This window comes from Colias croceus, chromosome 6, assembly GCF_905220415.1.
Source record: "Colias croceus chromosome 6, ilColCroc2.1".
NCBI classification, from domain to species: Eukaryota; Metazoa; Arthropoda; class Insecta; order Lepidoptera; family Pieridae; genus Colias; species Colias croceus.
Genome location: NC_059542.1, coordinates 8,763,017 through 8,778,206, shown reverse-complemented (window position 1 = coordinate 8,778,206; position 15,190 = coordinate 8,763,017). Strand labels below are relative to the sequence as shown.

Sequence of the window (15,190 nt, the reverse complement as noted above, 5' to 3'; positions counted from 1 at the left end):
TGGAGGTACATAAAGGCTATATTATTTTATTATGTTTATAAATTAGGAAAGAATTGTGATATTACAAAGATAAGTAATAGGTTTATATTTTTTTTATTTCTGTCCTATTCCAATTGATAAAAATCCGTGATCCGTTCCAAACTGTTCCAAAATATATGCATGCCTATAATTTTTATCTTTATTTATTTATAATCTATATTATCATATGTCAAATTGTGTACAATGTACATGTCAATTGTCAAATAACATCATTCGATTCAATCACTCATGCTAAATCAATTTTGTTGAATTTTTGTGTAGGTACCTAATTCGGGCTGTAAATACTTGTTTCAAGAAGCATTACAAAATAATAATAAAACTACTCGTATTAATATCAGAGTCGTTTAATTGGTAACAATGACTCAAAAACATCAGTGTAATACGTAAAATGTCGGCAGAGAAAACGGAAAAAACCATAGCAATACGATTCGATCCTATTCTGCCAGATTCTGGTGTTTTGTTTTACGAAGAATGTCCTGCAGAATATGAAATTCCTCGTCCTATATTATTGCCGTTGAAAAGCAGCTCCCAAACACATTTTGAAGAGCTTCAAACCGAGGCAGTTCGAGCGTGGAAAGAAAAACAAAAATCTTCTGATAAGAATTGAAAATATTATTTCTTTGTTGTTTTGATTGATAAAGATAAGCTTCAAGATGTACTATAACCTATTTATTGTAGAAATTATATCTGCATTCATATTAGCAGGAACATTATTGTACCGATATGGAGATTGCTATAGAAATCATATTATTGTGACAGTGTCTGTGATGACGGCGTGGTACTTTTCATTCCTAATTATGTTTATATTGCCATTGGATATCTCTTGGGTATGTGCACTCTTATTATTAATTTTAATTGCTAATTCACTATTTTATAATATATCTTATTTCACATGAATGAACCTTAATTTATAAATACGAGTGCAAAGCTATGAAAGCTTTAAAATGTTAAACGATTCAAAATTTTCTAAATACTGTAACATGCACAAGCATTCTAAACAAATTTCATGACCGATTTGCCAAGTTAGTGTCTTAAAATTATGTATCACACAATGAATCTAGATTAAGAGTAAATTTTATCATTTATTACTTGTATCAGTGACTATAATGATGAATCATAAAAAAAATGTACATTTTTCCATAACTTCAAAGTATTCATGCTATTGTTTTTATTACTATTACTATATAATAAAAGGATATAATTTATAATTTTATCATCAATATTTATTCCTCTCTCCTAAGAAACCTTATTTTACAGACTGTATACCGCCAACACCAATGCCTAAACGCCTCTACACCAGTCATCACACCAACTCAGGTTAATGTATCAAGTACACCGGCACCTGTCAATGTATGCCCAATATCATGGCCCGATAATGTATTCCCCAGCCTGTGGAGAGTGGTGTATTGGACGTCACAATGTTTGACATGGTTTGTATATTATATAGTCATTAAAATTTCAGTTAAATCTATATACATAAAAAAGAATGTTGACATGATTAGCCAAATCAATTTGGCTAATTTATATTAAATACTAGTGGTCCTCCCCGGCTTCGCCCGTGGTACCTACATGTTTAAACTATCCTATCTCTCAAGTTGGATCGAACTGCACATGGTGTGCGAATTTTATTATAATCGGTTGAGTGGTTTAGGAGTCCATTGAGGACAAACATTGTGACACGAGATTTATATATCGCACCTTCGGTAGAACAAGGGCACAATTACAGTTTTTGCAATTTTACAGGAGAGCCATTTTAAGATATTTGTAGTACTTAATGTGGTCTAGCTATGATAATAATTTTTTTATGGTTGTTCTGCTTTGTATGACATAAACTATATACTATATTCTTTTAGGTGTATCGTTTACAAATATTAAAAACTGCTAGTTTTTTTTTAATAATATTTTTTTCTTAAGTAGGTGTACATTTGTGCCCTTGTTCCACCAACAAGAAAATTAATTTGTAAATATGGCCATATCTAAAGCTTTAAGTTAATAATTTTGGAATGATAATAACGTGTTTTTTTGTATAAATGTTTTATTTTCTTAAACACTTTAGAAAGCCGCAGTACTTTATCACAAAAATAGAGATCAAAACTTACTAATCAGCCATTACACATCTTCAACAATCTGAAACTATTATGTTTCCTAGCAAAATTCTTTGGAATCGCTTTAAAATTGGAATAATATTATATTAAGATAACAGAACAAGAAAGAATCATAATTCAATTCCTTGACATTAAATAATTCCTCCTTTTTCGAGGCATTTTTTATAAGGCTTATGTATTCTGCCGGAGTGCATATTGATATTGGGCCAGCTTTTTTTGCACGTTTTACATTCCAGAATTGACGGCATCGGCTTTATGCTGGGTCCCCTAGTTTATGTATGATCGATTTTATAGGCAATGTGTTCACAGCAAAATAATACATTCCAAAAACAAATTTGAAAAAGAAAAATAATTATTTACGAATAAATATCTTACTAATATTATTATTTATTATGTAAACTCGAAAGTTTTTGAGGATAGATTTGTGGGTGTGAGGGTATGTTTGTTGTATTTTGATTGGCAGTCCTATCGTTTAAATTTCTAAAAAACTAACTTGTTTTTTTGCTCTCTACAGCAATTATCGGAATAAAATGTTACTTTTAAGACCATGGAGTATAACAAATCTTGGACAGACAAGGGCACAATTGTCTGAACGACTTTGTCCTCCCAATTTTTAAATCGTAAACTAGGCATAAGTGTGACAGATATGGCCTTGTCGTTCCAGAAATCAAAAACATTATAAGGCTTATTTACATAAACGACGTTAGCGCTCCAAGTGACAGCTAGCTCAGTCCCCGCCGATGGCACAACTAACCAATGAGACTTTGTCTCGCCAAGAGAGAAACAAAATAGCGCCAAAATGACAACGCCACTATTTCAATCTGGCTGTTTTTTGTAGGAATTAAACGAATGTCTTTGTCCCTCCAGTTGAAAGGGCCTTTTTAAAGCATTTCTGCATATTTAAGTCATTTTGGCAATTTATGACAATTATGCCCTTGTTCTACCGAAGGTGCGATATATTAAGATTTATTCCATGAGGTTCACGGAACCGATAAAATTAAAAAAAAATGACCCATGCAGAGCTGGGGCAAACAATTAGTTATAAACATAATACAAATAATTTGCTCAACTATTATTTTTATACAATTTTGTGCTGGATTCATCAGCTTATTAAAACTTCTCATGGTTGGCTATTGCATAAGCATCTAATAAATAATTATAACAAGGTCTTGCTTCAGCCTCTAGCTATACTTGTGAATATGATTCAGAAGAAAAAGATTAGTGTGTTGATACACACTAATCTTTATTAAGATACTTTTTCCACTAAATACATGTACTTTGAATTATCTTTAAAAACATTTTAGTATTATCTTTCTATAATAAAATATCTTTTATATCCATACTAATATTATAAATGCGAAAGTAACTCTGTCTGTCTGTCTATTACTCAATCACGCCTAAACTACTGAACCAATTTTCATGAAATTTGGTATGGAGATATTTTGATACCCGAGAAAGGACATAGGCTACTTTTTATCCCGGAAATCCCACGGAAGCGGGAACTATGCGGGTTTTTCTTTGACTGCGCGGGCGAAGCCGCGGGCGTAAACCTAGTAATTAATATAATAGGCCGTTTACTATACAGAGAATAATATAAATTGGATAGCATTAACATAGCAATATATTTATTCACCTGCTATAAAATAAAAATTTCAGGTTGATCATGCCAATGATGCAATCATACAGTAAAGCTGGTGACTTCACAGTGAAAGGGAAGTTAAAATCAGCGCTCGTCGACAATGCCATTTACTATGGATCCTACTTATTCATATGTGGCATACTTCTTATATACCTAGCCTTCACATCTGGAGTACAACTAGACGGACCTAAAATAAAGGCCATAGCATCTTCAGCAAGTAACACATGGGGTCTGTTTCTATTGATCTTGCTTCTTGGGTACGCTCTAGTGGAAGTTCCGAGGAATCTGTGGAATAACTCGAAGAAGAATTATACTCTGTCGTACTGTTACTTCAAGATCGCTAAATTGAGTACTGATAAATGTGAAGCGGAAGAGACAATTGATGACATATTGGAGGTGAGGGCTATGTAATATAATAAGTTAAGTTACGAGCAAAATTGTTTGCGAATTACTGCATGTTTACGGATGTAATCATTTTTTATAATATTTTATATGCCATTAACTACCTTTAAAAGTCTAAAATGTATGCCAATTTGTGTGTTGAAAATAAATCCTGCAAAAACAGCTACTGTAACAATCTATTTAATAATTTATTATAATAATTGTGTGTTAGATAAAATAAAATAAAATTAAATTATTCTAAATTAATAAACAAATTGCTTCTTCTATATTTCAGAGTTTAAACACAATCACAGCAGCAGTAGGGCCTGGTCATCCGTTGCAGCGTCATGTGGAAACAATTGTTCAGAAGTTACCAGTTCAACTTCGCGACAAACTGAATTCTAGGGCTCCACCCGACAGGGCCCCGCCGCCATCTTTGAAGAGCTTAATTAATTTACACAAAAAGGTTTGTCCTAATTTTTTTTTAATGAAAAAATCGATTTTACAGTTCTTTAAAGTACTTAATACAAATAAGTAGTAATTTAGGAGGGGCTGAAAAATAAAATACATATAATTATATCAAACTAGATGATATTTTCAAGTTTTAAACAATTTTGGCTTCCTTTTTTTCTTGTGAAAACATTTGGGTTTATCACAAACATCAAAAAAAAAGTCAAAAGTCTTTTATTGTGATATAACCAAAACAAAAGGCAATTACACTTAATGCTTTGTCAAAGCCCTCGCAAATGTTCCAATATAATTGTTTATGAAAAAAAATATAATTAGAGGTAACGTCGTGATTTTTTTTTTATCGAGTCAATTTTAATATTTAATTTTTTAATCAAACAATTAATCAAATCGGCAAAAAAACTTAAAGTAAAATCAATAATTCCTCACAGACAATCAAAGCACTCCACGTGTTACAACGCACGGAGACCCAATACGGCCTGATGCTAGAAAAGATCTACCATTTAGAAGACGTCGCTACCAACAGCCGATCCCCCGACCATCGGTTCCAACACACGTTTCATATGCCAAGGCCACGGTTGCAGCGGTTATTCTATCCGCCTATAGTAGGTATGTAATATTAATATAGAAAAAGCCCTTTTAATACTTCTGATTACTTTTTCGCTACGCTATTCCAGAACAGTTTAAACAGTTTTCTGAAATAGAGGGAGATGTACAATAGTTCAACAAGTGATAACTGCGTTAAAAACAACCGACTTCAAACTTGCACTTGCAACATTTAGAAATTCAGACAAAAATGCTCATAAAATAAAAACTACTGGGCCTATCCGAATAACATTTTTATGGGACCAATTCGACACCATCCCGCATCGAACAAAAAAAAGAATCACGTAAATCGGTTCAGAAACCTCGGAGTAATCGGTGTACATATATAAAAAAAAAAACATACCGGCCGAATTGATAACCTCCTCCTTTTTTTTAAGTTGGTTAAATATCAAAGATCGATATTATAGCTTAGTAAATACAGTGTGTGTGTTGCCATTAATTAATTTCAAAATGTATTGTAGCAGGTACTAAAAAAATATGACTTTAAAAACTATACCAAGACAAACATTTTCTTTGTAAGTGTAAAATATTAGACATTACATTTTTTTCGGTAAATTTTAAATATTTGGCTAGCTGTTTTATTGAATGGCTGGATATCATTCAGGCAGTTAATCAAACGTCAAATTAAGGTAGTTAGCGACATATATAGATTTGAAAGCATACATTTATTGTAACAGAATGGTACTGGGAGTGTTTCCTCAAGCAATACTTCCTGAAGACAATGGCGGTGATCACTTGCATCCTATCGGTGATGGTTGTGTGGTCGGAGTTAACGTTCTTCAACAAGTCGCCCGTGCTGTCGCTGTTCGCCATCTTTGTTAACGCGGCGGGGGATAATTTCAATTACGTTGCTATTGTGGTGAGTTATTTATTTAATTTTGATATTTTAGGCTAGATTTTTTTCGCTTATTGAATGTTAGCTAAATACTGTGGATGAAACCTTATGAAGTTTATACTATCTATAAGTTGTTATTAATATTGTTGTATTATTTATTTATATTTTTTTTTCGTATATTTTGAACGGGTGACCTCATTTAGTAATTAAATAGCTACCTATTGTTTCACATAGTGAAGTAAAATGAATAATCAAAAAAATTGTAAATTCAAAAAAAATCAGAAACGTAAATCGACCTTTTTAAATATACCGTGAATATAATATCGTAAACCGCACTCTGTTATAAACTAAACATTTCTATTACAGACGATATCAACCCTCATAATCGGGTACATATTCTACTGTGCGTACTCAACCGTACTGAAAATACGCGTACTCAACCTGTATTATTTGGCTCCACATCACCAAACGAATGAATATAGTCTGATCTTCTCCGGCATGATGGCGTGTAGACTCACACCCGCTATGTGCTTGAACTTTCTGAGTTTGACGCACCTAGATTCTCATATTATTACGTCACGGATCATGGAGACTTATTATACACAGGTAAAATAATAAAATAGTTACATTTAAAAGTAATAAATTATTATAGTAGTAGGTATTTTGTTTCATTTATATGTAATTGTTCTTATAGGAGAAGTTTAATAAGTGTTTTACAATTTCTGCTTACGACTGTTAAATGTTAAATCAACAGATTATTTAACGTTACGGCTTATATAGAATATAGACATAAAACTATTTTCACCATTAGTTTAAAATACACTAAATTCTATGCAACAAAAAATTGCAAAAAATACCTTTACTGCCTTAATTCAGTAAATCAGCATTTTTCATGTTAAAATGAAGACCAAAAGTCGCTATTTTACACATTAATAATGAAGAAAATAAAAACGACGTGTGGCACTCGGGGACTGCCGCGGTAAAGCTATTGCATGCTATGCCTTCAAGCCACACCTCCGCCCGTCGGAGTGGGGAGCGTGAGGTTTTTTCGTTACGGAATTTCTCGATTCGGTCCCCGCGCTCAAGGCCCGCGATATAAGCTGTGCAATAGCTTAATAAAATTAACGAATTAACAGGCACTTTCTAGGCGGGCGTGATTTACCACCTTAGATCTCGTCACCACTTTCCATCAGGTGGGACTGGGGTCAAACGTCCACCTATCTATGAATAAAAAAAAAAATTAACCCATATAACCTTCTCAGATAATGGGCCACATGGACGTACTGCGGATCATAGCGGAGGGCTTCAACATATACTTCCCGATGCTGGTGATATTCCTCTGCCTAGCCACATACTTCTCACTGGGCAGCAGATTGCTCTCCATGTGCGGCTTCCAGCAGTTCGTTGGTGACGATGAGCTCACTACGGATTTGGTGGATGAGGGACGGGAGATTGTTAAACGTGGTAAGGAAAAAAGCTGCAACAATTTACAAAACCCACAAAAGTTGGCAATACTGCTCTCTCTTGCCAGATGGCTGTTTCAGATATGCGTATTTTATGATAATTTCATTACATTATTGCCTAAGAGAAATTAAAAAAAAACGTGAGTGCCGAGCACACCTGAAAGTCTTGACTTACGAATTTTGCGTGAATCGCTACATAGCATACATATAACCCGAGCACATCTTTAACAGGATCTTATCGACTGGTCGACCCTTTTTCGGTGAAATGCTTTCAGTTTTCTACCTCCACACTAAGTATTTATCATGTCTGCGTCAAGGTCAAATTATAAACAGAGGCGGTTGATACTATTTACTATACAGGATGTAATCGTTAAGTGTGCACAGGCGATTTTTCCGTAACTATTACAGATAACAAAAAATTTTAAACTGATATCGAAAGTACTTAACCTAATGATTAAAATGGCCGTAATACATTTTTAAAAATAAAAAGGGAAATATCAAAAAAATTATCTTAAACCCTCCCATACATTTAGTATGAGATATGAATATCCCATGAACATTTAATATGAAAGATTTTAGCTTTCTCTTTCTTTTTTTGGTGTTCTGCTTTTCTGGTGGTAAATGTTAAAAATATGTATTGACTATTGACGTTTCAAAAGTGCTTCTCGAAAAGTCTAATTGAATAAATAAATGTTTGAGTTTGAAATAACTTCGCAAATTTGAAGGGAAGTTGCTCCAATATAAAAAATAAACGTGCACACACATACACACACACACACACACACACTCATACAGAGATTTTGTTAAATTCTTTCTTTTCTTTTGTGTTTTTGCATTGTATTCATTCATATTGTTTTATTTCTGTTTCTGTGTCTAATAGTGTTAAGGAAGAGCGGAACCTCCTGACACAAGCATTTATTTGCTTACTAGGAGTATTCCAATCACAAATTAGTTAAGGACCTATTGTAAAAGGAAGAAATAAATAATTTGAAAAAAAAAATTGAGTTCATTTAGAAACTTTAAATAAAGCTCCTCATGGTATTGCACAATGAGAGCGTCATTACGAAAATCTGATAAGAATACAAAATGTATGGGAAATCAAATGTATGGGAGCGTTTAATGTAACATTTTTGGATATTTCTCGTTTTTATTTTTAAAAAAATATTATGGCCATTTTAATCATTAGGTTTATCTTTCGATAAACCTAAGGATCTTTCGATATCAGTTTAAAGTTTTTTGATATCTGCAATGGTTACGGAATAATCGCTTGTGCACACGATTACACCCTGTATACTTAATATTGTTACAGAGAAGCGTCGTCGTCAGCGCGTAGAAGAGTCGATGTCACGTCGTCGCGACTACAGCGAGCGGTTTTCGCAGTACCGCACCGCACGGGACAACGACGGAGGTAACACTCGAATTTGATTTGTTATTTATGGGAATTTAGTGTGACTTTGGTTTTGAAGTGAAACGTCTTTATCGGGGTTGGAAAAAAATTTTGTGTAACATTTTTACGTTACGCGTGACATTTTTCCGTTACGCGCCATCTTTTTCTTATCCCTACCACGCGTACGTATTTCTGTAAAGTTGCATATAGTAAATTATTTTTTGAAAAATAAGGTCATAAAGAAGTTTCACTTCTTACGTGTGTACACTAGTACACGCACACATTTTTTTTTTTTAGATTGTAGGCTAGGTTATTCTTATATGGGAAAGAAAATTCCGGTGGGTAGTCACTGATGTCGTTGTATGTTATATATATTTGAAACTTATTCTATCATAGTGTTATTCATAACATATTCGATCCATTTATTAATATTCTTTATCTTTGACTTTGTAATGTCATAATATGTTAAACTTAATTATTAGTAGAAAAGCCTTTTTCATTATTATTATCAAACGCCTGTTTTATAACGATTATTGAATACTAACTGTTCCCCGCGGTTTCACCCGCATTGCTCCGCACCTGTTGGTCATAGCGTGATGATATATAGCCTATAGCCTTCCTCGATAAATGGGCTATCTAACACCGAAAGAATTTTTCAAATCGGACCAGTAGTTCCCGAGATTACCGCGTTCAAACAAACAAACAAACTCTTCAGCTTTATAATATTAGTATAGATGTATTATCAAAACTAGGCTTTTCTCTGACAAACCAATTGAACTCAATAATATTCAAACAATATACAAGTAATGCATTAGTTATTGTGCATGTGTGTCACGTTCCAGCCCACACCGGGCTTCTGCACGACGTCGACAACGACTACTACGCGCCAACAGACAGACAGATACACAGTTATCAGCAAGCAGAACAACCCTACAATAGACCCAACCTGACCCTTGAAGATGAACTAGACCGTAGGTTCGGGGAAAGTACCCTACCGGCGGTTAGAACGGAATTCGATAGGAGGGACAAACTGACCATGCCACCTAGGGGACTATTTGATGATGTTTAATCATTTACTATAGACAGCTAGACTTATAATCGTCTGTTAGAAGATCGTCAATGCCTGTTGTAAAAAGATTTAATTGAAATTAACACCTTATTTCGTCGCAATAAGATTCAAGGACTTTTGTATTGCTCATTGGAAAACTCTGCTCAATAGACACGGTAGGCAGAGTTTTTCTTCAGAAGATTTTTGAGCGTTATTGTGATGCCAGTTGCTTTATGGACGTCAATGCGTTTAATGTAATAGATATATTAAATGTTTTAACTGTGTTTCATTTCTTATATTATCTATTATGCAAAAATATGCTGATATTCTTCGTGTTTTATAATTTTTAAGGATGATTTTACTTTATGTAATCAATCGTATTAAAGTGATGTCGTGTGTTAAAGTATTCTATATTATGGCCTATTATTATAATAATTTTTAGATGTGTTAGCTCGAAAAAGAAGCTCTTTATAACAACGATATATAGATATGCAGCAAAGAAAACATCAGTACGAACGCCTTGCAACGTTGTCCTATAAAAATAAGTATATTTATTTGAAGATATTTAGGTGTTGCTACTTGCTGATGGAGTTTTCTAGATAAGGTTGGACAATTTAGTCTTTATATTGCAGCTTTTTGCAGCCGCTACTGTTTCGTAATTTTAACAATTATGCATATAAAAATATACTTCAGTAATTGTATTGTATTTACATAAGCCAGTATAAATGTAGTTTGCTACTTTACGTATAGAGATATATTATTTGTAAATATTGAAAACATAAACGACCCCATACGACCAATCATAAGTAGTGTATACTAAGATCAAATTGTTATCACCATCTAGTGCAATTAAGGCAATTTTCTACGCGTAAAATATATTTATATTAATTGCCTAATATAATATAAGTAATGATAGTGTTAATATTTAAAAGCTTTTATCAGGGTGTATATTGTGTGTGTAGTTAATAATTTGTAGCTAAATTATTGTCATAGTATAAAATGTACAAGTTAATAAAGATATACAATCTCTTTACATTTGAATTTCTTTCAGAAAATATACATTTTGAGTAGTAATACATAAAATGTATATTTATAATTGTTTTAACTGTAATTTCTAATACTATTCATTTGAGGATTTCGTCATTGACAAGGATTTTTGCGTAATATAGTATAATACGAATTATTGTCGTATAATTGTTATAAAACAGCTCACCAATAAGCGTTGGTGCTGCATCTGAGATTATGATGGCTAACGTTTTAGATAGATAGAAGATAAACTTCATTTTATTCAGCACGCTTGATTACATAGACACACGCAAATTATTCATTGTAGCTATATTTAGAGTTGGTTGAATATTTATAATCTATTTTTCATTGCTTAAAAAACATATAAATTACATTAAAGAATATTAAAGACTCCAAAACGCATACGCTGCTCTGCCTACATACATAAAGGCCTTGTTTTGTATGTATACCCGGCGCGGCCTAAGATGATCCCTATGACAGTTCGTCTTAGTGATTGCTCGTATGATGGATCGTGTCGATACTTTACTATTTTATAGGCAAAGGCGTGGTTTGCATTCAGCCACGTCGGTAAACATGTTTTTACAAATATTATAAAATGAATTTTTAACGTCTATTAAGTAAACGAAACGGTAAGTAAAACGAAAGTTTTCCAAAACATAAAAATGCACCTTATCATTTTCTATTTTTAACCCGTTTAACACAGTGTATATTATTTTATCATGAAAATGGAATCCCCCGTTTAATTTTTCTAAAAAACTTATATTATCATAGGTAAGTAAATTAACGCGAACGGTAATTAATTAATTAATTATGCTGCGATCTTCTGTTCCATTTAATAGTGAATGAACTATAGCTTAAGCATGGAAAAAATGTGAACTCGAAATGTGACTTTCCATTATCGAAATTTGTTTATCGATACTTTCCGCACTAGTCGATAAATGCCAACGATGTAAGTTTTGAAGGACGTAAACGTAAAGTCAGATTGATATAATTTCTCGTAAATGATAAGAATTGTTATAATTCCAACGGAATATCATTGTAATAGCATAAAGCTACGTAAAAATTAATAAATGCCATTTTTAGACGCCTCCAATACGTTTCTAATTTAATGGTGACGCCATTACAAGTTTGTCTCTTGAGAATAACTGTCAGTGTCATAGGGATCATCTTAAAGCATATACAGACGCTCCGATTTGGTTGGTGCCAACCATATTGGAACCGACATAGCAACCATTCCAACATTGCTACAGATTGTCCGACGGTTGGCCTTCCAGCTGTCAGTTGATTTTTCTGTTACTATATTACTTGCTCTGTGTTTGCTATGAATTAGTGAACGGACGTCTTGCCTCATGCCACCGGTATTATCAAAAAATGTTAAAATAGCGTTATAGGATGTACGCATATTGTACAACTTATTTTTCTTTATGTTTTTAAAGTAGCCGCACTGTCAATTTTTTTAAGCTATTGTATAGCTTCTATCGCGTGCCTTGAGCGCGGGGACCGAATCTAGAAATTCCGTAACGATAAAACCTCACGCTCCCCACTCCGACGGGCGGAGGTGTGGCTTGAAGGCATAGCATGCAATAGCTTTACCGCGGCAGTCGCCGAGTGCCACACGTCGTTTTTTTAAAACTTCTAGCATAATCAAATACGCTTGATTTCTGGCATCTCTATTAAGCGTAATCTCACATAAGTTCTACAAACAGGGAAACTCTTTATAAAGTTCAAGTTACTTTATTATTATGTCACGTTCGGTAACCGTAACTCCCTCGGCGTTCATGTTGACGTCCTACACCGGCGGCGTTGCGAATGCGAATGAGCCAATTACCTATATTACTCTATGGAATGAGCCGATTTGGTCGGAACAAAGCTTCCAAACGTTCCAATTTGGTTGGATCCGATAGGAAGTTGGTTTGGTCGGGATCGCCGGCGCATCCGACCACGTCAAACCAATATTAAGAGCGCTTATTCAATTTAACGCAAGTCAAAATCTCCGCGATCTATTACGATAGATCGCGGCTTGCGCTATCCTTTTACTATGAACAGCATAGGTCCACAGGAGAGCGCCGAGCAACATGTCCTCTCTCTGGGAAGGCTCGCTGCCGACTGATTTTAATCGGGTCGCGCGCAGTGTTTTATAGTACTTTAAAAAAAATTGTAGAAAAATAATAGAGGTACCTTAGTTGATTTTTTAAATTTTGTCTTATAAGTAATACGTTCTTTTATTGCAATATGTATAAATTATATTCAACTAAGTCAAATATCTTGGTGAAAATAATCATTTTGTCGAGTATAATTTCTAAAAAAATTCACATGGTTCGGATTTTAATTTCGTAAGTTAGGAGTCCAAATTAAAAAAATCTTTTAACTAACTATTTTAATAAGGATTTTTGCAGTTAGTTAAAAAAAAATGTGTGTTAGATCTGTCAGCAATTTCAGATATTTTTAGCTTCGAAATTGACACTAAAAGTGAAATCAAGTAATCATCGGCTCAGTTATCTTGATGGTATTCACAAATACTGTATTAATTGAAAAAAACTCTTAACTAACTATATAGACAATAAAATTCCCTAAAATTATTAGTAATTCATATGTTTGTAAGATAAGTGGTTGATGGACAATCTGGTTTGAAAAATCACATATTTGAGCCAAACAGCGCACGGACCGCGTACACGGCCTTAATAATAATTATGTCGGACCGACCGCTCTCTTCACTTTCCGATTTGGTCGTGGTCGGATGGTTGGCACCAACCAAATCGGAGCGTCTGTATATGCTTTTAGGCCGCGCCGGGTATAGGCTTTGACGTAATAAAGATATTATTTTTTTCGCATATACGTTATGTATAACAGTTACCGTATTATTATAACATAATCAATTATTGCTAAACTTTCTTTATGTGGATTAATATATTTGTGTAAATTTTAACAATAATATAATATAAATTAATGAAATCATAGTGATTGAAATAAATACTTACTATACTAATTAGTTAATAATATTTGCAATGTGTAGAATAGTCATGTAAAAATAAGATTATAATATTAAATATACAATGTTAAGTAGTGATTTAATGTACAAAATGATCTAATAAGGTTTTTAGGATAATTATAGCGCCTTGGAAGCCTTGCGTATAAGTGTTGGCGGAATAATGAATATGCCGTCAATTACGAATGCCAGTCGCTTATAACTACATTTACTTATTTATTTATATTAGTTCAAGGGCATAAAAAATTAATACATTTTGTACAAAATTTATTAAAATCTTGTAAAAATAATAATCAATAGTCATAAAATCATTTAACAGGCATCAAATTATATATGTTAATTAATATTCGTGTCAAGCTATGGAACGGGCTATGCTCGGGGTTTCTTTGCGTGATCGAAGCAGAAATGAGGAGATCCGCAAAAGAACTAGTCACCGACATAGCCCACCCAAGTTGAAGTGGCGCTGGGCTGGGCATACAGTCCGCAGAACCGATGGCCGTTGGGGCAAAAAGGTTCTAGAGTGGCGACCACGTACAGGACGTCGCAGTGTGGGACGGCCTTCAACGAGGTGGACAGACGACCAGCCCCCCTAGCCAAGTGGCTTTCTGTTAGCGTAGCGTTCAATAGAATAGACTACAGCTTACGTCAATCTCATACATATTCGTAGTCTATTCTATTGAACGCTACGCTAACAGAAAGCCACTTGGCTAGGGGGGCTGATCAAAGTGGCGGGGAGCCGCTGGTGATCGGTCGTTATGGAAATCTTTGCAGTGGACGTCCTGAAAGACTGGATTGATGATGAATGATGAATATTCGTGTCGAACAAGATGGATCTCTCAATTAAATATTTTTGTAAATAAGTCTGAAAATAAGGAAAACTGTCTTTACCATTCACGATGATAGATAAATATAGGGATGTAGCGCTACGAACAACACTAGGTCCTCTTAGTTAAAGTGATGCTTAAGTATATTATGGCTTTATTATAATAAATTTTTCCATTGTCATATGACTCATTATTTGCAATATTATAAAACGAGTTATTGTATAAAATTAATCACGAAAATAATAGTTAATGAATTTGTCAATATGGTTTATGTTATTCTATATAATCATCCTGCAGCTATTTATGTAAATACTTGAATTTATTGTTGTTTCATTCCATAGTTTAAGTAAATTAAATAAAATGTTGTAATAAATAAACAAGTG

At 33.6% G+C, this 15,190-nt stretch overlaps 1 protein-coding gene across 2 annotated transcripts; it reads left to right on the top strand.

Annotated features, from left to right (window-relative positions):
* The first annotated feature begins 252 nt into the window (after positions 1 to 252).
* LOC123692475 (LMBR1 domain-containing protein 2 homolog) lies at positions 253 to 10,246 on the top strand. 2 transcript variants are annotated; one of them, XM_045637230.1, is made up of 10 exons: positions 253 to 866; positions 1,297 to 1,469; positions 3,801 to 4,179; positions 4,460 to 4,630; positions 5,064 to 5,241; positions 5,916 to 6,097; positions 6,440 to 6,679; positions 7,336 to 7,537; positions 8,846 to 8,944; positions 9,817 to 10,246. In XM_045637230.1, exons 1-10 carry the CDS (start codon positions 693 to 695, stop codon positions 9,990 to 9,992), a joined length of 1,974 nt encoding a protein of 657 aa, XP_045493186.1. In that variant the 5' UTR covers positions 253 to 692; the 3' UTR covers positions 9,993 to 10,246. The 2 variants fall into 2 exon arrangements, with proteins under 2 accessions (XP_045493186.1, XP_045493185.1); XM_045637229.1 differs by having other exon boundaries at positions 9,766 to 10,246.
* Positions 10,247 to 15,190: the final 4,944 nt, after the last annotated feature.